Raw genomic sequence first — 24,319 nt, 5'->3', positions numbered from 1 at the left:
TGTACTCAATACTTGGTAGGGGCTCCTTTTGCTTTAATTACTGCCTCAAATCAGCGGAGGTGATCAGTCTGTGGTGCTGCTGAGGTGATTTGGAAGCCCAGGTTTCTTAGACAGTGGCCTTCAGCTCATCTGCATTTTTTTGTCTCTTATTTTCTTCTTGACATTACCGAGAATCTATCGGGTTCAGGTCTGGTGAGTTTGCTGGCCAGTCAAGCACACCAACACCATGGTCATTTAACCAACTTTTGGTGCTTTTGGCAGTGTGGGCAGGTGCCAAATCCTGCTGGAAAATGAAATCAGCATCTTTAAAAACCTGGTCAGCATAAGGAACACTGTGGAAAATCAACACTGGATTTCAAGCAACTTGGGTTATGAGCTTCTCCACCCTTCCTCCAGACTCTAGGACCTCTGGGCAACAGTCCATTTCTTCTGCTCTTTAGCCCAGGTAAGACACCTCTGACGTTGTCAGTGGTTCAGGAGTTGCTTAACAAGAGGAATGTGACAACTGTAGCCAAATTCCTTGACACGTCTGTGTGTGGTGGCTCTTGATGCCTTGACCCCAGCCTCAGTCCATTCCTTGTGGAGTTCACCCATATTCTTGAATCGATGTATCTTGACATTATAAAAATCCCATATAAAATTGCTAAATTCTGAAAACTGAGTATTCTCATGTCAAGCTGAAAGAGATTTTGGGGGGTCAGAGAGCACATATTGGACAACAAACATGTATTTTTAGGGCTGTTGGTCTTCCACTTGGTCTTTCATTCAGTATATTTGCATACAAAAATTATGTTTTATTTACACACAGTCGGAAGAATTATTCAAGGAGTTCAAAATAATGCAGTTTGTTAGGTTTTGGCCTCTGGTTTGATGGCCGAATTGCTGTTGCAGTGGCAGACCTGCTGAAACTGAATCGAGGTTGGCTCGGTCCGGGGTTTTGGTTAAATGTGGAGCACCCCACCCATGTCGTCACCCATCACCTGGCAGGTGACCCCTCCAGTCATGAGGTCTAGGGAGCTAAAAAAAATATATAAAGCTGGGAAAATAGCTAAATTCCTTATTTGCTTGTAAGATAAATACTTGAGTGTGTAGTTGAGTGCATCTAGAATACTTCTTATAAAGTACAACATAAACACATTTTTTTTTTCTATTATCTTAGTAGATAAACTTCTTATTATCTTATGAAAGGGAAGATATATTTCCTGGTAGCATTAGCCAGCTGTGCCACCCCTCCTAATAATCAGCTGAGCTCCATAGAGCAAAGTTCGACTACAGAGTTAAGTGCGAAAAATCAACTGAGGAGAGGATTTTTTTCCCGGGTAAAATTAATTAAATACTTACACTATATCTTACTACCTTTATACACATGACTTATCTTTAAATTGATTTCTACTATGCAGACATAATGAAATATTATTGAATGGATTTCTATTTTGTAATCACATCCTTCACGTTTTAATTTCCTGATTCAGATTCAGAAACAAGAACGTCCAGCACCATGAGCTCTTCAACGGTTGTCATCCACATTCAACCACCGACACAAACCACACCAGCTGGGACTGTGACAAATGCTCCTGTGCCTGTTTATGTACAACAGATACCAGCAGATTCATCTCTTCATGGACTTCAGGCATTTCTGAAAAGCCAGCCAAAAGCCCTTGGGGTGAGTAATTTTTCATTAACCCAAATAACTGACTTTTATGTGTGAGGTTAAAAAAACAGACATAACATTGACAATATTTTTTATTGCACAATGTTTTGCGTTGGTGACAAACCACGAAAGACCATTATATAATAAGGTTAATCATTTACAGAGTAATAAAACTTACACGGTTCCAGTTAAAGACGTCACAGAGAAGAATGATATTAAATTTCTCTTCTTTGAAAATGTTTTGGATTTTTTTTAGTACAATCATAAGGTCATAACTACAACTGCTATAAATGTACATTTTATAATGATTCTAAAAATTTGAAAAATGTTTTAATTTACAAAAATTTACTCTGTGCATTCTTTGTCTCTCACAGACTGTCCAGATAATGATTGGTCTGTTCACTTTCCTGTGTGGTGTTGTGTCTACAGTTCATGCAGAATCCATCCTTGTCTTCAGTGGTATTACTTACTGGGGATCTATCAGTGTAAAAACACAAAGTATTCTGTCTTATATAACACAAGCTAAATATTCCAACTTAAGCCTCAATATTTGTCTTTCTCTCTCCTCTCAGTACATCATCTCAGGCTCTCTCTCCATTGCTGCAGAAAACAAATTTAATTCCCCTTCCAGTTTGTGTTTGGTATGTAAACTGTTACTTTTATGGGTCCAAGCACAGGCGCTGGAACCCTGTCATGTGTTTGTGCCATTTTTACGTAATGATTTCTTCTTCCTTCGGCCCTAAAAGTGTGTGGAGATTATGACTGTAATTTGTAGACCCCAAACTTGACAGAGAGGTTCAAAAACTTAGGCACATAAATGCACATCACAGCTAAGGATATTTCTGACAAAAAGTTATCAAAGCATTGTGAAGATTTGACTACAGTATTTTAAGAATAAAAAACCCCAAAGCAGAGCCTAGGGGAAGCAACACAGTCAGGAAGGTTTATTTTAATGCTTATTTTATAGTATTTATTGGACATTCATTTGAAATGATTGCACTTCCCTGCTGAAAAAACAAAACAAAAAAAACAGCTAAAACCAGCCTAGGCTGGTTGACTGGTTTTAGCTGGTCAACCTGGTTGGTTTTTCGCTGGTCAGCAGTCTGGTTTTAGAGGGGTTTTGTCCACTTTCCCAGCCTGGTCAGGCTTGGAGACCAGCTACTTTCAGCTTAAACCAGCTAAGACCAGCCTAGGCTAGTTTTAGCTGTTTTTTTTCAGCAGGGTTATATCAGCAAGTTTTTATTTATCATTAGTTATTCTAAATCTGACTCTTATTTACACTGCGCACGTCTGTGGCACATTACAGCCCCAACAAGCTTTTTTTCATCCTCTATATACGGTTACAACTCACCAGGAGCGTTTCAGAAATGAAGCAGCTGGATTTGCAAGACCACATGATTTGCCTGTCAGATGTCGTTTTGTTGTTTATTATCCTTATATATTTGTTGTTTTTTTGGAGTTCTACTGTCGGTAAGTTGGCTAAGTGGTTACCATTTTGTCTGATTTAATTGTGTTTATTTTTGTATTTAATGCTATCCTACTGTGCTGTAGCCTACAAAGGCTACACTACCGGAGCAACCCTGCTCACTACCGGAGCAACCACAGTATAAAGGGGCGCCGGTAGAATACAACATTTGCTTCTTCATCTGATGCTTACATCCAAAGCATGGTGATGAGACAAGAGGACGTAGTGTCTCGTTCCCTATCTCAGAGAACCATGGCTACATATGTAACCAGAGACATTTCCTCTTGAGGGAACTTCGAACTGCATCCTCCAGGGGTCGCTATGGGGAACGGTTTTACAAGCCATGCTGATGGTGTTCCCCATAGCAACCCCTAGAAGACACATTTCAAAGTTCCCTCGAGAGTGAACTTATGATCCAGATTTTTATTATTTTTTCTCTGGACTAACAAAATAATGAGGCTTCCAGTTGATGCTTTTGACACCAGCATGTTTGCTGTAACCTACACTATCAGTGAATATTGACTGCTCTTTGCTGTTAAGTAACCAAAAAACAATTTTTTTTGAAAGACACATTTAAACTGTATTAATTACTTACATGAGCCACTGGTTCTTGACTCTGTTTATTTTGTATCACTCTCCATAATAGTTATTTCTAATGTATTAATACATTTTTTCTGCTTCTAGGTGAACGGTTCACTTGGAATGAACATTTTCAGTGCTTTAACTGCAGGAAGCGTATTTATTTTAATTTCATTGGATTTTGATTTAGGACCATTTGACACGCACTGTCACGGTCATGATTGTACTTATTTTAAAGCAAAGTATGAGGTATGTCACAAACTTTTACGTTCACATTTATTTAGTAATCACAATAAGATGACTGTGTGGTCAGTGAAAAGTCAAGCCTTAATCTGCACAACATTTCAGAAGTGGTTTAAAGATCTATTACTGATAATTAACAATTCAAGAAAGCATTGACATAATTGTAAACTGTGTATAAATTGTATAAATTAGGGCTGTCGATTTATCATGTTAATCGAATTAATTCCTTTTGGAAAAAATAACACGTTGAAACTTTTAACACTAATAACACTCTCACCCCGCCCCAAGACCAATGTACATCATCTTGCATTTCATTAGGTGTGTTCAAATTGAATCAGCTCTACTCAGACCAATCACTGTATGACATTATAGTTGATATAGTTGCAGACTCATAAGTGTTTGACATTTAAGTTTGATATAATACACAGATTGGTCTGACCAGCACCATTTCAATAGCCCATTCAGAAGGAGAGCCATTTATTTAATTCCTGAAAGAATCAGCCCTTTGAAGGAGTCAAAAACTGAAAAGTTTGTCCCTTGTGTATTTAAAAAGTTTCATGTATACACAACGTTTTTAAAAGGATTTGGGTTTACACATCAAGTACTGCCAAAAATGCTGTATTTCGTATTCTAGGCCAGTAGTTCAAGGCCTGCTTGCCTTTAAAATCAACACTTACAGTGCATGTCTTAAAAAAAAAAAAAAAAAAATACTTTTGATGTGTGATTAATATGCAATTAAGGTGATTTATTAATCGCAACATTGTGTAATTAATTATATTACAAGTTTGAATTGGTTGACAGCTCTACTATAAATATTATATAGTATTATTTGTACTAATGTTGAATTTTCTCTCAGACCCTCTACTGGGGAATCCGTAGTATATTGCTGATATTTGCCTTCCTTGAGTTCATCATCTCCATCTATCTGTCCGCATTTGCCTGTAAAGCCACCAGCTGCTACTGTTGTCCTCCACAGGTAAGCAATGCATCAAGTCAGGAGTTCACAAACTTTGTCAACTGAACCCCTCCCAAAAGTATCATAAGAAAGCTTCTGCTTTTGGAAACGGCAACCCAGAACAATGCTTATCAGAGGACAGAAAAAACATTTTTGGGTTTTTTCACAATAATGAAATTAAAATTGTAGCCTACATAGTTGCAATTACATTTATTTAAATTAAAAGTTCATATTGATCATATTCTATTCTGTAATGTTAATAGAAATATTTCACTGTGAGATTAAAAACACTGGCATTGCCTTATGAAAATGAACCATGGTTTTAATTTGTAGATTTAAAACATATTTGAACCATGTGTAAACAAAAACAGCTAACAGATATAATAAGGGCAAAACACAAGAGTAATCCAAACAGATGAGGGTCGATAACAGCAGCGAACGCAATCCAGGGGGCTAGGCAAACGGGTAATCCAAATAGACAGACGGGAGATCCAGACAGGAATGCAAACACAAAAAGACAAGACTAGAAAACAAGGGAAACGCTTTGTTTGGTTGCAATGCAAACTCAATACTCGGCAGTGAATGACTGTAATGGCCTCGTATTTATACGGTTCATGATTGGCGGGTGAAAGTGCAGTCTGTGCAATGGGAGATGGGAAGTGTAGTCCAGGGTGAAGTGTGAGAGTCAATATAATGAGCGGGCGGAAGAACACGGGCAAGGTTGGTAACAAAAGTTAAGTGGTTATCCTTACCTATTTTACTCTTAGTGATTTAATACATTTCATAATTTGAAAGTTTAGTTTAGAAGTATCGCATCAGTATCAATATCAATGATACTGGCCTTGAAAAGTATCGGGATCGCATCGAAAACAAAAGAAGTGGTATCGCCTACCCCTAGATTGAAGGCTCCCGGTGTGAACAGCTCCATAGGGATCTATTGTTTTGATTCAGGAGCATTATCACAATGTATATTCACAGTGCAAAATCGCACTTAGTGTGAAAGGCCCTTTAAAAAAATTGTTCAAATATTTTTGTCTTTAAAATGTTCCTTCTTGCTGAACTACTTTTCTTATGCCTCCCTAATTCCGAAACGTCATTTTAAAGCTAATAATGGAGGCTTGAGCCATTAATGTGCAGATTGATTAGTGTGTATGTGATATACCTGAATCTGCGCAACTTTCAAGAGTGTTTAGCAGCAGCATCTCTACTAATAGCAAAAGCTGCAATGCTGGAACTGTCAGCCAAAGTTATTGCATGTATGGCATTTCATATTAAGAAGTCATAAAATACTACTATGTTCATTTTTCCAAAGGTCCCGTTTGTTCCGCAAGTTTGCCTTCCTCCACAGCCCTGTGAATTTAGACCTAATCATTACCATGATCTTAACAACTCAGAGGTAAGAGAAGCTCAGGACTTTGAGTAAAACGGTACAATAAGTAGCAGTTGAGTAACTGGTGCAATAACTGTTTTTCTTGCAGATATCTGTGGTCAGCAACCCTGCCATGTATCACCATCCTGCAGAAATGCCACCTCAATATAATGAATGTAAAAATATATGAATATTAAAAAACTGGGACACATGGGTATTTCCAATGATTTCCTGTCCCTTATAGTTATGTCCTAATCATCAGTGAAACTAGATAGATTGTAGATAAAACAGGAAAAATTGTCTCTTAAATCATGTTTCTTAAACATTAGGGAAACTGTGATGCACTTTTTAATTTTTTGCTTTAAACATGGTAAACCAGATATAAATTAAGATATAAAAATGTTTTAACAGGAATTACATTTGAACTAAGTTTTCAACAAACTATTTTATTTTGTTTTAGACATATCTTTGTTCTAATTTAAAAAAGAGTAGTAAAACTCTTACATTTAATGGTACTCCGTTATAAGCGCATTGTACATTTACACTTATATTAAGTACTTGTATAATGGATTAGATAGTATGCAACAGAAAAATTATGTTATGATTTAACTTTATGTTGTATGTTATCACAGTTGACAAATAACTTGATTTCCTGTTCTGTTGGTGCTTTTCAAGTGAAATTAACCACATGACCCAGTGTTTTTAAATACAGCCTTATGGCTTGTTTGACCAATACGCATACACAGAATGTGGTGTATTTTCACTGGTATTGATGTGAACAGCAAGAAATAAAGTATTTTCAAAGATGAGCATTTTCAATTCATTTCCAACAATATCGTTGATTGATTGCACAGATACTATTTGAACTGAACTGAGCTGGAGGATGACATCACTGAATCAATGAGGAACTGACTGTTAACTGAAAATTGAGTGTTTACTATTGCCCTTTTGAAATATTGACACTATTATTCTTATAAAATAGGGAATTTAATACTGCAAAGCTGATTTAACAAATTCTGTATCGTTCAAAGCACTGTATAAATGAAGCTGACAACTTTTCCATAAATTGTTGTAAAAATAAAATGTCATATGGTTCATACAAGGTAATAGCTGGAGGAAAAATAAAAAATATAAATTAAGCATATTTATATGTGGAATCTTGTTTCAAAGTTCACCCATATTAGTTTTACCCTGAGTAATTTTTGACAAAGGGTTCTGTGAAGGTTTGCCTGGGCAAAGTCATGTCCATTAAAACATTATTGTAGGACTAAACAATACACTGGCTAATAAAATAGATTCTGTCATTGTAGTGCATGGAGCCAATCAGACATGAAATAACTAGTTATATTCCTTAAATGACTTCTCCCCCATGATTAACACCTATGTGCTATGAGCCAGTCCTTTGTTCACTATCCAGCTCATCCCCCCACCATCAAGATAAGACTCCTACAGGAATTCAGGGAAAGATAGACTTTCCTTATTCAGACATGCAGTCCCACATACAGTTATATAGAAATGTACACGTATCAATGTGTTACCTTTTCTTATATTGTTGTTTCTGTTATGTATGTCGGCCTCAAACATTAATCCGCAATAGGTGAATTATCGTGCATGCTAAGACTCTCACATTTAGAATCACTCAGTTAAACGAGAAGATACATAGATCATGTTTGGTGTCTATGAGCAGCATTTATTATTCCCTAAATGTTAATGTTTGTGGCATCTTAATAACTCCTTGCTTTATAGGTATTATTGAACTTTTGAAAGTTTTGTGGCCAAACAACCAATCAGCTTTCACATGCGAAACCCCATTGTGAGAGACAAAGACTTTCAATCTTCCCTCCAAAACTCAGATCAACCGGATTGGACAAGGTCCAACTGTGGGCGTGAACGACCTACAGGTTTATAAACCTTACCTCATCTCTCTCTCGCTCTTGCCTTCGGGACACAAAGACACGTCACCCGCACCTCCCCCCAGATCCATGGGGGGGGGGGGGGGTCTCACCTAGCGGAGGAGATGATGAGGCCTGCAATACTCTCAAGGAACTGGAAAGGACTTTCTGAACTGAACACAAACGGAACAATGCACAACAACAACAAGCTTGCAAGTATCCGTCCTTTCTACAAACATAGATAGCTGCGTTTAAGGCGTTTTATAAAAGAAACGATTTCAGGATGTTCAGAACCGTTTCATTCCTGTCCCTTGCAAACTCACTTTCTGTCTCTCTCTCTTACTCTCTCTCTCTCTCTCTCTCTCTCTTACTCTCTCTCTCTCACGCGTTCTCTGTCTATTTGTGTTTTATGTATGTTTGTCTATGTGCGATCGTTTGTAAGTAGAATAGTTTAATAAACAACCATATATTCACATATAATGATTCTCTGTGCTGAATGCTTACATGGCCATAGTCACTTAAACTGTTTCGATCTCATATTGCTACCTTAAGCCCTATTCTGTTTCGATCTCATATTGCTACCTTAAGCCCTATTCTGTTCAATTGTTTTGACTCCGTTCTGGTTAGTAAAATGCGTTGCCGTGACGACGGGCCAACGTCAGAGTAATGAGTATCGCTGAGTAATTTGCTGGACAAAGAAACAAGTCGATATCATCATTACTGTTACTGATCAGAAATTGGAAATCGCGTATATTTAATGACGATTATTATACACGATTTCCTGTGAGTTAAACTACTTTCCCTGACTGAAATGTATGTTTTAAATAACTCATTTCATCCTATTCATTGGTCGTAAGACCTGGTGGAGTTTGCAGTGTATATGTGATGAGAGAAACAGTCTCATGCATATATACACACATATATTGATCATCTTAAATTCTTTGAGCTAACCAAAATTCTCTACATTAATTGGCGTTAGAATGCGGGGCAGTTTTAAACTATGTGATGTGAGCAGCTCAGGAATAATTTGTGTGTCTGCATGCTTGTGTATTCAAACTCGGCTCGCGACTCGCGTCTCTTTTGTTTGTGTGTGTGTGTGCGTGTTAGAACGGTGTGGCCAAGCCCACCTTTAACACCTTCACAGATGTTTGAGCCTCTCGCACAGAGAGACTAAACCGCTGTTGAAGATGTAACTTAACTGCAGTTTATATATTGACCCTATAAAACGAAGAAATCTTTTATAGAGCGTCCTAAAGCCACCCTAAATTGAGCGAAGAAAACCTCTATTTTTGCGTGAAGAAGCTGATTGAGCGATGTTCCTCTTTCACCTTACAATGGCCATATCTTTATATTTTGAGTGTAGATAGATTAGCCATTGATGTGCACTCCAATGCTAATCAGCTATCTTGCTCCTTTGGGTTAAAACCTCAGCTTAGCTAACTGATTAGGTTGACCCCGTTTGCTCGTCGAATAGATTTAATATAGTAAACAACTTCGCGTTATTACTGTACAAATCTTGATCGAGTGTTATTTATTTGTTTTGTGCAAAGCACATACAAGTCTTGTGTCAGCAGGCTGACTCAAGATCAAGGTGCACGCATCGTAACTAAAGCAACCTTTTAATAGTGTAAGCATCCTATTAAGTTAAAGTTTGCAAAACATGTACCTGTGTTCAGTAAAACGGACACAAGAAATATACACCCGCGATAACGCATCGCCATGGTAACTGCGCTTAGATGCGCGTTCAAATCCACACAAGGTGGAATCTGAAATCCCGCATAAAAGGTATTTCCTTCTATTAAAAGATAGAAGTCTGTCTAAAACCTCTTCCAATACCTATGCCTGATTTCATATTATTTTTATTTATTTTTTTTTTATTTTTTTTTTTTTCTTTGAGCAACAACGCTTATAGATAGTCCCAGTCAGTCTCTCCCTTCTCTTTTCCTTTTGATGTTACATTATTAATTATTGTTATTTAAACCATAATGATAATTAACATAATGTATGTTTTTTCTCTTGTGTGTGTGATTTAATTTTAATTATTTCACCGCCTTAGATTCAACTCTCCCTTTAGCAATTATAATCGTATTTGCTCATTTTAAATTTTTGATTAAACAGTCTTGATTTAAATTTAAACTTTGACCAAATTGATCAAGTTGCACTCTCACTACCCCGGGTAATTCGGCCCATCCCAGGGGGGCCTTTCTCTCTTTTGCTCTCTCAGCTCTGCCATTTCCCAGGTGTGACGACTCCATAGCGCCCCCACCCGGTGGGCCCCGTCACTGACCTCAGGGCTGGCAGTCAGCTCACTTTCTCTCTTTTGCTTTAACCCTTTATACCTCTCTTTCTGATGGATTTTGTTTTTATTTTTCTCCCTATTAGAGACTGAACCTGTCTGAACATCAGTGAAATCTTGTGGTAACTACACCGATGAACTGAATAGCTCCAAAGTTAATCGCTCATCATTAAGTTTACTCATAGTTTCCTGTGTTTACCCACACAAACTATCTGACCCCTTCTTTACAGCTAGGATAATAAGCGTTTAGTGCGTCACCATCTGATGACATCAGTTAAGTGCGCCAACACATAGCAACATTTTAGCTCATTAGTTCTGTACGGACTTGCATTGGCTCGTTGTGCTTTGTCTCTCCCTCTCTATTTGTGTCAACATGTCACCATCCAGTCTCGCCATCCAGTCCAGACAAGGCAAAGATGCCATCCTGCCCTGGGTCTAGTGACTACAGCCCCTGAGCGGAGAACAGCCGGACGACCACGCACACAGGCGAATGGATCACGATCCAGTCAAGAGCTACGGCTGCAGAGAACCAATCAACTCATCTACAGCCCGGACCATCAGTGACCACGCCCTCAACAAGATCGTCTGACTAAAGCCGCAGCGGAGAAAGCTTCACCCACGACGGAACCAGGACAGCGCGCAGAACCGCCTAGACCATCTGGATGTTCAGAGATAGCGGATGAAGAGGACAAGGACCTACACGAGGAGAGAGGAGAAAAGCTTCAAGACACGCCTGCAACACCCCCCACAGACTGAGCGCAGAGAGCAGTACAGGAGAACACTCCTAAACAGCGGAAGCTCTCTTTACAATGAACCCAGCACACCTTATAGAACTCAAATTCTTGCAGATAACAATATGAACAAACAGGAGAGCTCAACACAAAATCTCTCCCGGGCCTAACAGCCCACCGTTCACACCTCACACGCCAGCAAGCTGGCCGGGAATCTGACAGCTGTCACCACAAAACGCTGTCTTCCTGAACACTGCAGTAGGCTACAACACACGCCTGTCTGCAAAACATTGACTTTTAAGCAAGAACATTTGCCCAGTGTGACCACGAGACAGATCTGCTTAGCTCCACCTCCAGCTAACAGGACCCCAGCCATTTGTCCCAGCAGTCAAAACTGTCAAAACTGAATACAGCAGCTAAGAACACGACTGCTACGACCAGCATCTGAGCCTACGTGAGACAACGCGACAGGCACCAAGGGAAGATGGCATCAACGCCAGAAAATCTTTCCCCTCAGATATCCACATCACACTGTGAGTCACCACCCAAATGCTACAGCCTTCTTCCGTACAGCGATTGCTCGATTCAGCGGACTCTACAGACCGCCGGAAAACAGCCAAGCATCAGAAGGCAATAAAGATTAGCAAAGTGATTGTCCAGCTGCCCCATGCCAAGGGGGGACGTCTGACTGACCAAGGTGAACAAACATACAGTGGTGTATGGGAGCTGAACACGCAGCGACATCACTGTGTGGGAGTGATCTGAGATCAGTGCAGGCCAACACTGAGGACACCTGTGCTCTGAACTTAACCTGGAATAGACAATGCAAAACCTGCTACTTCCTGTTTCTCACAGCCCTACGATACTCCCTCAACTGCGAGAAAGCCTTGCTAGATAAGATTACTCCCAGATGTTTACACTCTGGCGAACGAACTACCTGCATTCACCAAAAGGGGTCACTGTTCGGCTCAAAACACAGTGTGGCTAAAACCCTAACGCTGCACACACATTCAATGGAATACGTGAAGCAGTGCCCACTCTAGAAGCCACACCCCCTTTCTGAAAAGTAATCTTTTGCAGTGTACATACCATTCAGGTATTTCAAAGACTTTAAACAATTCCGTCATGAAGAGCCTAAAGGAAAATGGCCACTCAGAAGTGGTGCCAAGCTGCTCTCCACATATGACGATGATGCAGAACTAATGTCATGTACAAGGCTCTCAGCAGAGCCCAGCACCCAGATGACAACAGCTGCGCTGCACAAACCATCCAGCGATGTGCCAATCGCACCAAAAGACAGAGGGAATCACAGAGACCTGCCACCAACGTGTGATGTTTATAACTATCAATGCCTGCAGACCAAGGGTCCCACGCACACAAACCCATGTGCTTATAGACCAAAGAGCGAGGCAAGACACGCCCAGAGCAGGTACCTAGTGGAAAACGACAAGCCTGTCCCACTGCAACACCTTAAGCCGGGCCACATGACATCACAGCACGAGTGACGGCAATCGGATCAACCCTTGTGTCGCAGCGACTCACAAGAACTCCCTCTTAAAATTGCTAACCTGCATAGACCCAAAGTAGACTAAGCTCAGTTTCAAACAACAACACTCAGTTTGAAAGAGCCGAGCATCAACACCTGCTTCAGACAAGCATTGCCATCACAATAGGAACATTACATGCTATTCGTGGAAAAACAGTGAAAGGCCCAGTAAAAAACTGAGGGATTTTGTGGCTGCCTAAGGTTCTCAACAACAAAAAACCCACCCACCCAACCCAAGCATCGCTTCTAAGCCACAAGCAAACCCCTCACGCTGCTACGCCGCCTGCATCACACCCATGCACACTGGCTCCACCTACAAAATAGCTCTGCTAAAGCAGCCTCTGCCAATGCTGACACTCAACCTTGCACTGTCCGACCACACTAAGGCACTAAGCCGAAAACAACTCAGTGATGTCACACACATGCCGCATCTAGATGACACATCCTCACATTTGTTCCTGATAACCAAACACCGCCACAGCTCCCAGCTTTCCAGGAACAAAGGGGGGTCATTGCTGATGTAGGCCCAAGATGCACCGTGCAGAACACACCAGAGTACCAAAGCCACTACCAACGCAGAAGTGGCGCACTGCCAAGCATGCAGTGACAGAGGACATCAGAATATGCTAAGTTTGATGCCAGCTCGAAACCAGCGGATTTCAAACGACACAGCCTCTCTACGATGCAAAGCAGTCAGTCGACGAGAAACATCTGTGAACGTTTACCACCAGGTGGCACCAGAAACGACACCCGTGTCAACTAAGAGACCACCCTTGTCACCACCTACATTGCTCACCAGTACTTCAGTGAAACATGCCTGAGTGCGACACCTGCATCCAAAGAGCGCAGGAAACCAAAAGCATGCCGCAGCCAGCGAGATTCACAATAGGAACTGTGAACCAGCGTGTCTCGGACATCCAGCCCTGCCACTCACCAGGACCAACTGGAGACTCAGCAGAGTACAGAGAACGGCATCCTTCAGCCTAAAGCAGCCAACGGCCTGCAATGGCAGAGAAAGGAACAGCAGGACCGCGACAAATGGACAACTCGCATCCAGCCTGGACAACCAGGAGCTGAGCAGCATCGTCTTCTCCTTGGCCCACACCCTCAAGGGCCTCAGACAGGAGGTAAATGAACTGAACCTGCAAGTCTCCGAGTACCAAAATTAACCGACACCCACAAGGACAGCTGGACACACCTGCTTTTCCAGAACAGAGTTTCTGATGCTAACAAAGAGCTCCTTGAATGAAACTCCACTGAGAAGTACTGAAAGGTAAACTTCTGACTCCTTGCCCAACGCAACACCGCATTAGACTTCCTAAAAGGAAAAAGCATCCCATGAGACCAGCCGACACCTCAGGAGCAGCCAGACAATGTTGAATGGAGCAACGGGCCCACAGGCCCAACAGCAAAACCCCTACCAACACAACTCAGACCCGCTCAAGTCAGTGTCGACACCCCCAACATCAGACGCCTGATGACATTTGAGCAAAACAGCGGGATAACAGACACCTGCTGCCCTCCTGCACCCTAACCGGGTCCATCGGAAACTTCTTTACACTACAAAATCTTTACGACAATTCTCTGCGAACCCTGGAACTACCTGCCCTCTCACAAGTGAGAGTCCAACCAGCGATTCCAGACTGCAGGGACCACAGATACTAGATAACAACCACCTGACACAGACCAACCTGGGTCAGGATGACAAGTGACAGTGCCTCGACACCTGCTGCACAAAGCTCGAGGACCCATACCTTGCCACTGTCTATATTATCACACCTGATAACGTCGACCACGGCACCACAGCCACTCCTTGAAGCACCAACCTCCAGAGAGCCACCTCTCTCTTCCAGCCAGGAGTGCCGGGTGCATGCCTGATTGTTCCGCACCTTTGACGTCGCTCGCTGTTGTCTGTTGGACGGACAACAACATTCGAAAGAGGGGATATGTAGTGCATGGAGCCAATCAGACATGAAATAACTAGTTATATTCCTTAAATGACTTCTCCCCCATGATTAACACCTATGTGCTATGAGCCAGTCCTTTGTTCACTATCCAGCTCATCCCCCCACCATCAAGATAAGACTCCTACAGGAATTCAGGGAAAGATAGACTTTCCTTATTCAGACATGCAGTCCCACATACAGTTATATAGAAATGTACACGTATCAATGTGTTACCTTTTCTTATATTGTTGTTTCTGTTATGTATGTCGGCCTCAAACATTAATCCGCAATAGGTGAATTATCGTGCATGCTAAGACTCTCACATTTAGAATCACTCAGTTAAACGAGAAGATACATAGATCATGTTTGGTGTCTATGAGCAGCATTTATTATTCCCTAAATGTTAATGTTTGTGGCATCTTAATAACTCCTTGCTTTATAGGTATTATTGAACTTTTGAAAGTTTTGTGGCCAAACAACCAATCAGCTTTCACATGCGAAACCCCATTGTGAGAGACAAAGACTTTCAATCTTCCCTCCAAAACTCAGATCAACCGGATTGGACAAGGTCCAACTGTGGGCGTGAACGACCTACAGGTTTATAAACCTTACCTCATCTCTCTCTCGCTCTTGCCTTCGGGACACAAAGACACGTCACCCGCACCTCCCCCCAGATCCATGGGGGGGGGGGTCTCACCTAGCGGAGGAGATGATGAGGCCTGCAATACTCTCAAGGAACTGGAAAGGACTTTCTGAACTGAACACAAACGGAACAATGCACAACAACAACAAGCTTGCAAGTATCCGTCCTTTCTACAAACGTAGATAGCTGCGTTTAAGGCGTTTTATAAAAGAAACGATTTCAGGATGTTCAGAACCGTTTCATTCCTGTCCCTTTGCAAACTCACTTTCTGTCTCTCTCTCTCTCTTACTCTCTCTCTCTCTCTCTCTCTCTCTCTCTCTTACTCTCTCTCTCTCACGCGTTCTCTGTCTATTTGTGTTTTATGTATGTTTGTCTATGTGCGATCGTTTGTAAGTAGAATAGTTTAATAAACAACCATATATTCACATATAATGATTCTCTGTGCTGAATGCTTACATGGCCATAGTCACTTAAACTGTTTCGATCTCATATTGCTACCTTAAGCCCTATTCTGTTCAATTGTTTTGACTCCGTTCTGGTTAGTAAAATGCGTTGCCGTGACGACGGGCCAACGTCAGAGTAATGAGTATCGCTGAGTAATTTGCTGGACAAAGAAACAAGTCGATATCATCATTACTGTTACTGATCAGAAATTGGAAATCGCGTATATTTAATGACGATTATTATACACGATTTCCTGTGAGTTAAACTACTTTCCCTGACTGAAATGTATGTTTTAAATAACTCATTTCATCCTATTCATTGGTCGTAAGACCTGGTGGAGTTTGCAGTGTATATGTGATGAGAGAAACAGTCTCATGCATATATACACACATATATTGATCATCTTAAATTCTTTGAGCTAACCAAAATTCTCTACAGTCATTGTATAAACTCTGAAGGTGACCCATTTTGGCCACTATTTCCACATTAAAAAAAAAACTATCAAAAGGCTTCATTTTATATACTGGGCCTTTCAAAGTGCACTCTGAAACCAGGCCTGGGATGGCTTGTGTAAATGAAATGAAAAAAATATATATAAAAAATAAAAATAAAACTTTGTCGTAGCACCAAACCTAGCTATCATGTGAGCATAGTTACTATTTTAAAGTTTGATATGTTACAGAGAGCTGCTTTTATTCAGTTATACAACGACAACAACATTCAAAGTACACCTGTAAGTAAAGTAAGTAAAGGATTGATAAACTCAAACTCCTCCTTGTCAGGTGACACATGAAAGTTAACTGGGACAAGATAAAAAAAAAAAAAAAAAATAAAAATCCACAACGATTAAATAAATAGAGAAAATAGTATTTTATTCAACTGAGAATCTAAATAAAACAAATGTAGGTCTATTTTGATATCCACTTGTACTTTATGAAATTAAACTTATATTTTATTTATTTTATTTGAGATCATGATTCTGATGATAAGAAGATTTAAAAATCGAAAAATAAATTATTAGTGGTTTGACAAAATTCTCATTGCGTAAGTCTTTTAAAAATATATATTTGAAAAAAAAAAAGAGTCAGTGTCTCAATTAATAAAGACTTGTTTCACTATTGGAATCTCCTGAATAAACGAATCAACGATAAATACTTTTTTAAACAGGCAGTTGTCGCCGCCTCCTGGCAGAAGAGGATAAGCGTTACAATATGTGCAAGGTTTAAAGATACTTTTGTTTTGATCGCTACTGTAGACAATAAGTGTTTATACTCAAACTATAAACTTTAGTCTCAGTACTTTTGTCATTTAAAAGTCTGTAACACAGAAAAAAATGATCATTATGTGCTCGCGAAAAACACACTTAATCGCACTATATAGCCAAATGAAATGTATGCTTTCAATTTCTGCATCTTTACTTCTTTTATTATTATAATGAGGAAATAATAACAAGGAAGTTGTTAGCGATCACAATCAGAGGTGGGTAGTAACGAATTACATTTACTTGGTTACATTTACTTGAGTAAATTTTTGGGGTAACTAGTACTTTTAGAGTATATTTAAAGATAGGTACTTTTACTCTTACTCAAGTACATTTATAGTGAAAAAAAAAAACTTTTACTTCGCTACATTTGATGGCATTCCTCCGTTACTGTCCTCAGAAACGTGTCGCTGGAATTTTCAGCAAACACAGAGTTGTAAATGTAAAAAGTTAGGGTGCCTTCTAAAAATCTAAACAAATACAGTAATATTTATGTTTTAAATAAACATAATAAATTATATACTCAATGTATCCCTTTTAATTTTATAAAGGATGAAATGCCATAGTGTAACATATTTTGTTTTTGTGTGAAGCTGTATATGTATTTTAAATCATGCCATTTTATGGCTTAATATTCTACTTTACATTGTCCAATCCCATTTTACTTTTTCAGATCTTAAAAATGGTTATGAATTGCTTTAAATTCATTTTTAAAAATTCTGCAGATACATTAAATGAAATAAATATAATGAAATAAAATTTGTTCTTTGATATTTGTTTATATTTGTGTATTAAAAACATTTTTGATTAGACTCCTATCTGATTTTCTATATTTTAAAAAAGGTCTTTTTTTATTTGGGCTAGTTAAATAAATTTTCGGGCTACCAAAATCTGAAGAGTACCTGCCCGAAGGGCTACCAGAAATTTTGTGAGCCCTGTGTGTGTTGTAACGGTGGTTGCCCAAAAAAGTAATTCATTTATAAAAAAAAAAAAAATAAATGAATAAAAGTTCATCAGATGCGGGAAGCGAACCCAGGTCGCCCGTGTGATGACGCTGTGTCCGGACCACTAGACCACTAATCTTTGTTAATGACGTCGGCACTCAAACTTTACTTGACATACCAACAAACCTCACAAGAAAGAAAAAAAAAATTAGTTATTGATGTTCGGGCGCCAGACAAATAAATTTGTCACATATTCATTATAGTTATCCCGGATAGCACGCTACACATTACCATCCGTTACATACAAAAAAAATAAATAAAATAATACTAACTTAATCACAAAAACAATACAACTGAGAAAGTAAATACTATTTTCTTGGCTTTTAATGGGGCAGGCAGGGTAACATTCGCATCATATGAACAAAAAACATAATTTCACTACAAAGGTAGAGAAATAATGAAACAAATCAAAACAGAATAACAAAAAAAACTAAATGAATAATAAGTTTCTAAATATGAGTGAGCAATGAGTGCATTGTATAATATGTGTGACGATGATTAAGAGCGAACACTGACCAAGCTGGCAGCACGGATGGCTAGATGTGAAGGGCTTGGGAACATGTGTGGCGTCGGCTTATTTCGGCTCCTTTTCCTGGCTCCAAAAAGCCGCTTTTTGAAGTATGACGAAAACCTCCTGTGAAATCCCAAATGGCCAACGAGACATCCACTAGTAAAATGTCCTTTGCCAACAGGCTAAACTGGTAGCACACCTCTTCCAACTTTCCCAGAAATCCACAATCCGCCAAATCCACCCGCAAGGGCTGCCTCCCGAAGGAACGTGACGCAACAGTTCCGGTTCAACTTCCTTTTCCCCAAGTTCCGGTACAACCTCCTTTTTTGTCTCAAAACCGTGCACTATATATAGACACACACGTTCTCCTAATTGGTCTTCGCTTAATTTGTCATGTGTTTTGTAGGCGGACTGAAGGGAAGAAAATAAAAAACAAACAAAAAGGCAATACGGAGAACACTGGCGACGCCACAGTGTGTATGTATGTGTATATATATATATATATATATATATATATATATATATATATAAACACCTTACTTCAGCTTGTTTTCAAGGAGAGGTGTGTGGAAGCTTTCCAAACAGTTTGAAATACAGGGTCTTCTTTTCACATCAATCAGATCACATGTAACTAGTAACTAGATACTTAAGTACTTTTTCCATCGGATATTTTTTTTTTTACTCTTACTCAAGTAACTATTAAAATTGTTACTTTTACACATACGTGAGTAAATATTTTCATAAGTACTTGTACTTTTACTTGAGTACAGATTTTGGGTACTCTACCCACCTCTGATCACAATACAAATTACAGTGAACTACAAAAGAATTACACAAACTAGTTTGTTTACACTAATAAAAAAGGCATTGTAACGTGAAGATGGAGGGAAGCCAAGCCACGAAGCTATTAGTACAATTCCGGTAACGAAATAAAATAGCGATGAAGGAGACAAAGTGGAGGGATTTTCACATTGCTCATTTATTTCTCAGATGCAGGTAGCTTTCACCAGCGTCCACATTACTAAAGGTGTTACGCAGTGACAAAATAAAAAGGGGGCGCCACCGTGTGGCGTCAACTGGTAATGCTCTGCTGTACTCTGGCTGTTACAGCATACAAAAACAGCAGAAAAAAAAAATCAAAATAATTTCAATTAAATTGGATTAAATAAACTACACCAAATATGTCTTTTTCATGGTTTTACCATAACGAACAGAGCTTGGAACAAAAAACAAGAGAATATATTTTTTTCCATTGAAACACAAACTTACAATACAAAGCCTTGTATACATTATAAATAACAGTTTATCATTCAAATACATTGGGAATATGGAAACACTTGGATGGGCCATCACCTATTGCGATGTTTCACATTAGACATCGTACAATGCCAAATTGGTCGACATCGCCCAACCCCAATGTGACATTTAACAATTAATCATGCAGCTTAAGTTAAACACTGCAAAATGTTTTGCAAGGATATCGTCACATTCTCACAAGACCAGTCACATCTTGTGAGATCTTGTGTCACAAGATCTTGTCACAGCCCTAGTCAAGGGCTGCGTATCACTGATATTAACTATATAGCTCCGCGCTATCGTCTGGGCAGAACTATTGTTCCTGCTACCAAAGATAGATTCGCAAATAACCTGCCTGATTTATCTCAGCTGCTCTGTGCACCCATAAATAAACATGAACTAGACAAAATGACTAGCAACATAGGCACTATCTTCTCTAATACACTAGAAGCTGTTGCCCCAATCAAGCTAAAAAAGGTTAGAGAAAAACGTACTGCGCCATGGTACAACAGTAATACCCATTCTCTCAAAAAAGAAACTCGTAATCTTGAGCGTAAATGGAGAAAAACTAACTTAGAAGTTTTTAAAATTGCATGGAAAAACAGTATGTCCAGCTATAGACGGGCTTTAAAAGCTGCTAAAGCCGAGTATATCCACCAACTCATAGAAAAAAACCAAAACAATCCAAGGTTTTTATTTAGCACAGTGGCTAGATTAACAAATAACCAAACACCTCCTGACCTGAATATTCCTGCACAGTTTAACAGTAACGTCTTTATGAATTTCTTTACTGATAAAATAGACAACATTAGAAATACAATAACTAATATAGATAATACAGCAACTGATACTTCAACATTAGTCATTACACCCAAAGAAAAACTTCAGTGCTTTACAACTATAGAACAGAAAGAATTAAATAAACTTATCACCACATCTAAACCAACAACATGCCTATTAGATCCTGTACCCACTAAATTACTAAAAGAGTTGTTACCTGTAGCAGAAGTACCGCTTCTTAATATTGTTAACTCATCGTTATCTTTAGGCCATGTCCCAAAACCATTCAAACTAGCGGTTATTAAACCTCTAATTAAGAAACCACAGCTAGACCCTAGTGAACTGGCAAATTACAGACCCATTTCTAATCTTCCATTTATGTCTAAAATTCTAGAAAAAGTTGTGTCTGCTCAATTGTGCTCCTTCTTGCAAAATAATAATATCTTTGAAGAATTTCAGTCAGGTTTCAGGCCCCATCATAGCACAGAAACTGCACTTGTAAAAATCACAAACGACTTTGCTACTTGCGTCAGATCAAGGCTGCGCCTCATTGCTAGTTTTACTTGATCTTAGTGCTGCGTTCGACACTATAGATCATGAAATACTCATAGATCGATTACAAAACTATACAGGTATTCAAGGGCAGGCTTTAGGATGGTTCAGATCATACCTGTCCGATCGCTACCACTTTGTTTATTTAAATGGGGAGTCATCGCAGCTAACACCAGTAAAGTATGGAGTGCCACAAGGATCTGTCCTGGGTCCCCTACTATTTTCAATTTACATGTTACCCCTCGGTAATATTATTAGGAAATATGGGATTAGTTTCCATTGTTATGCTGATGACACTAAACTATATATTTCAACAAGACCAGATGAAACTTCTAACTTAGCAAAGCTAACAGAGTGTGTTAAAAATGTGAAAGACTGGATGACCAATAATTTTCTACTGTTAAATTCAGATAAGACTGAGATATTACTTATTGGACCAAAAAACAGTACACAGAATCTCTTAAACTGCAACTAGGTGGATGTACTGTTATTTCCTCTACAGTCAAAAATCTGGGTGTTATATTAGACAGCAACCTGTCTTTTGAAAATCATATTTCCTATGTTACAAAAACAGCATTCTTCCATCTTAGAAACATTGCTAAGCTACGGAACATGTTACCTGTTTCTGATGCAGAAAAGTTAGTTCATGCATTCATGACGTCTAGACTGGACTATTGTAATGCACTACTAGGTGGTTGTCCTGCTTCTTCAATAAATAAGCTACAGGTAGTCCAAAATGCAGCTGCTAGAGTCCTTACCAGATCAAGAAAATATGATCATATTACCCCAATTTTACAGTCTCTACACTGGCTACCTATTAGGTTCCGTATCACTTACAAAATATTACTTCTTACCTATAAGGCCCTTAATTGTTTAGCTCCTGCATACCTAACTAGTCTCCTACTACGCTACAATCCCTCACGCTCCCTAAGGTCGCAAAACTCTGGACTTTTGGTAGTACCTAAGATAGCAAAGTCCACTAAATGATGCTTCTTAAAGCAAAGTTCGGGAGGAGCACGTCAGATACTTAGCCTAATTAACACAGCTGGAACTCACTCAAGCCAATCTACATCATGCATAAATACAGCCGACTCACCTCTACCCATTTGACGGATTATCAGCATTCGGTTTGCACCTTTTGCCATGACATCACAGATCTTTCCCAGGATTTACAGGATTCATCGCGGTCTCTGCTTGACCAGCCACACACGCTCTCACCAAAGCCCTTAAAACGTAATCTCGCCCCCACCGGCGTCACTTCCAAACTTCTTCCCCGGCATCCTCTTGTCATCCGGCCGGGCCAACAATTCCTCCGATCGGAAAGTGGATCGTTTTTAATGCCTGAGGCAAACGCTGATCAATTCCGACGCACCGTCCTCGCGGAGGATAAACAAAGTGAATCCGTACGATCTTAGTTATTCGTTTCCCTTCAATCAGCCAACCTCACTCTTAAATCCACTCCAGCAGGGCAGCCAATATTTCCAGCAAACTCGCAAAGCCCCGTACTCCCCTCGTTCGATACCACCACCGCCCCGCATTAGACCCGGCTCGTGCACTGGGTCTCACCGGCAGGCCTTCAACGAGCCTGGGCCGCGCCCCAGAGCTCATCGCACCAAAGCCACTCACTGCCCGCTTTGGCTCAACCATTTAACGTGGCTCTCCCGGCCACAGCATCGAATGCAGCTCTCGTAGCAGACACTATAGCCTGAAGACGTCTCCGCTAGAGACACAGGTCATGTTGCAAATAAATTTTAGAAACAGTTGCAAAGGTAGGTCATTTTTTGCTAAAGGCTTTTAAACGATGTGACATAAAATGATGTCAATGTAATTTTTGTACCTAGGATTGAAGAAACTCCGTAAAACACAACAAATTACTCAGTTTCTGAATTAATATTATTTTTATTTTTAATTTTAAATTACACATTTCACTCATAATCTGACAAAAGATCGATTTTCAAGAAATAAGTGTTTGCCTAAATGACTATAAATAAATATTAAAATAAAAATAAATAAATAAATAAACAGAGCAAGTGCAACTAAGCACTCGTGATGTGCATATTGCAAGCACCTCTCTCCAAGTCTCTAGCGGATGTGCCACTAGGCTAGCTTTTCAACACTTATTACTTTGCATGGTTAAGAGGAAAATGTCTTTTTAGCATCTTATTTTCAAAGCATGCCTGAAGTTGCTAAATTTTTTACAATTATAGGATATTTCACTAAATATTAGGGCTGGGTATTGTCACCAATTTGGCGATTCGATTCTTATTTTTATGGTTTGATTCGTTTTGATATCTATTTCATTTAAAATGTTAGTTTTGCAGACATGTGATATTTTGATATAAATGTTGGTAACTGAAACTCTCCTACTTAAGTTTATTACTGAAATACACATCCACATTAATAATAGGGGCACACAGTTGTTATTTTAAACGACTTTTATTTTAAATGAACACTGTAACAAGAAGTCATAAATATGTGCATCCATTGTACACCATGTAAACAAACTGCAAAATGCACATTACTGTTAAAAAAAAAAAAAAAAAAAAAAAACCTGTAAATGCGCAACAGTGAAATCCATTAAGAACTTCAAACATGTTTAAGAAATAAAACTTTTTTCTAAATTCAAAACACTCAAAACAGGCCCATCATAAAGCCTTTGTCTGCTTATACAAAACATTCTAACTGTCCATAAAACTAACAGTTCTTAATTACAGCCTAATCATTTTTCTGCAAAAGAAGCAGCTGATCAACATGTTCTGATCTGATCTAAGGCAGCTCCTTTGCGCTGTGATTAGATCACCAGCGGTTGAGAAAACTCTCTCAGCAGGAACACTAGTGACACCTTCAGGACGAGAGGTGAATATTCATATCCTCTTACGTGAAGCACCTGCATTAAGAATAGATTCGGGGATCTCCCGAATGGATATAGTTGCATTCAACTGAAGATCGATTAAAATAGGAGAATCAATATTTTTTACCCAGCCCTACTAAATATGTTGCTATGTGCTTTGGAAAAGACGTCACTAAGGTAATCTGAGAAGTTGCAAAATCTGGTAACAATTTGTCCAATTGGTAACACTACCATACTGCAACATACAATCTACCCGCCCCACCTTCCCACAGCACGCGGTTTTAAATGTGTTTTTATTCTAAGT

General features: G+C 39.3%; 2 protein-coding genes across 2 annotated transcripts in view; one reads left to right on the top strand and one right to left on the bottom strand.

Annotated features, from left to right (window-relative positions):
- Positions 1-24,319, bottom strand: part of LOC141325654 (uncharacterized) — a 246,712-nt gene that overhangs the window by 208,637 nt on the left and 13,756 nt on the right. The window lies entirely within an intron of this gene.
- Positions 1,251-7,071, top strand: LOC141325663 (membrane-spanning 4-domains subfamily A member 15-like). The gene is made up of 8 exons (XM_073834428.1): positions 1,251-1,319; positions 1,473-1,663; positions 2,026-2,136; positions 2,224-2,292; positions 3,801-3,944; positions 4,795-4,914; positions 6,206-6,289; positions 6,372-7,071. Exons 2-8 carry the CDS (start codon positions 1,499-1,501, stop codon positions 6,450-6,452), a joined length of 774 nt encoding a protein of 257 aa, XP_073690529.1. The 5' UTR covers positions 1,251-1,319; positions 1,473-1,498; the 3' UTR covers positions 6,453-7,071.

Source organism: Garra rufa, chromosome 2, assembly GCF_049309525.1.
Source record: "Garra rufa chromosome 2, GarRuf1.0, whole genome shotgun sequence".
NCBI classification, from domain to species: Eukaryota; Metazoa; Chordata; class Actinopteri; order Cypriniformes; family Cyprinidae; genus Garra; species Garra rufa.
The sequence above is the reverse complement of the archived record's forward strand: the minus strand, read 5'-3'. Positions and strand labels throughout refer to the sequence as shown.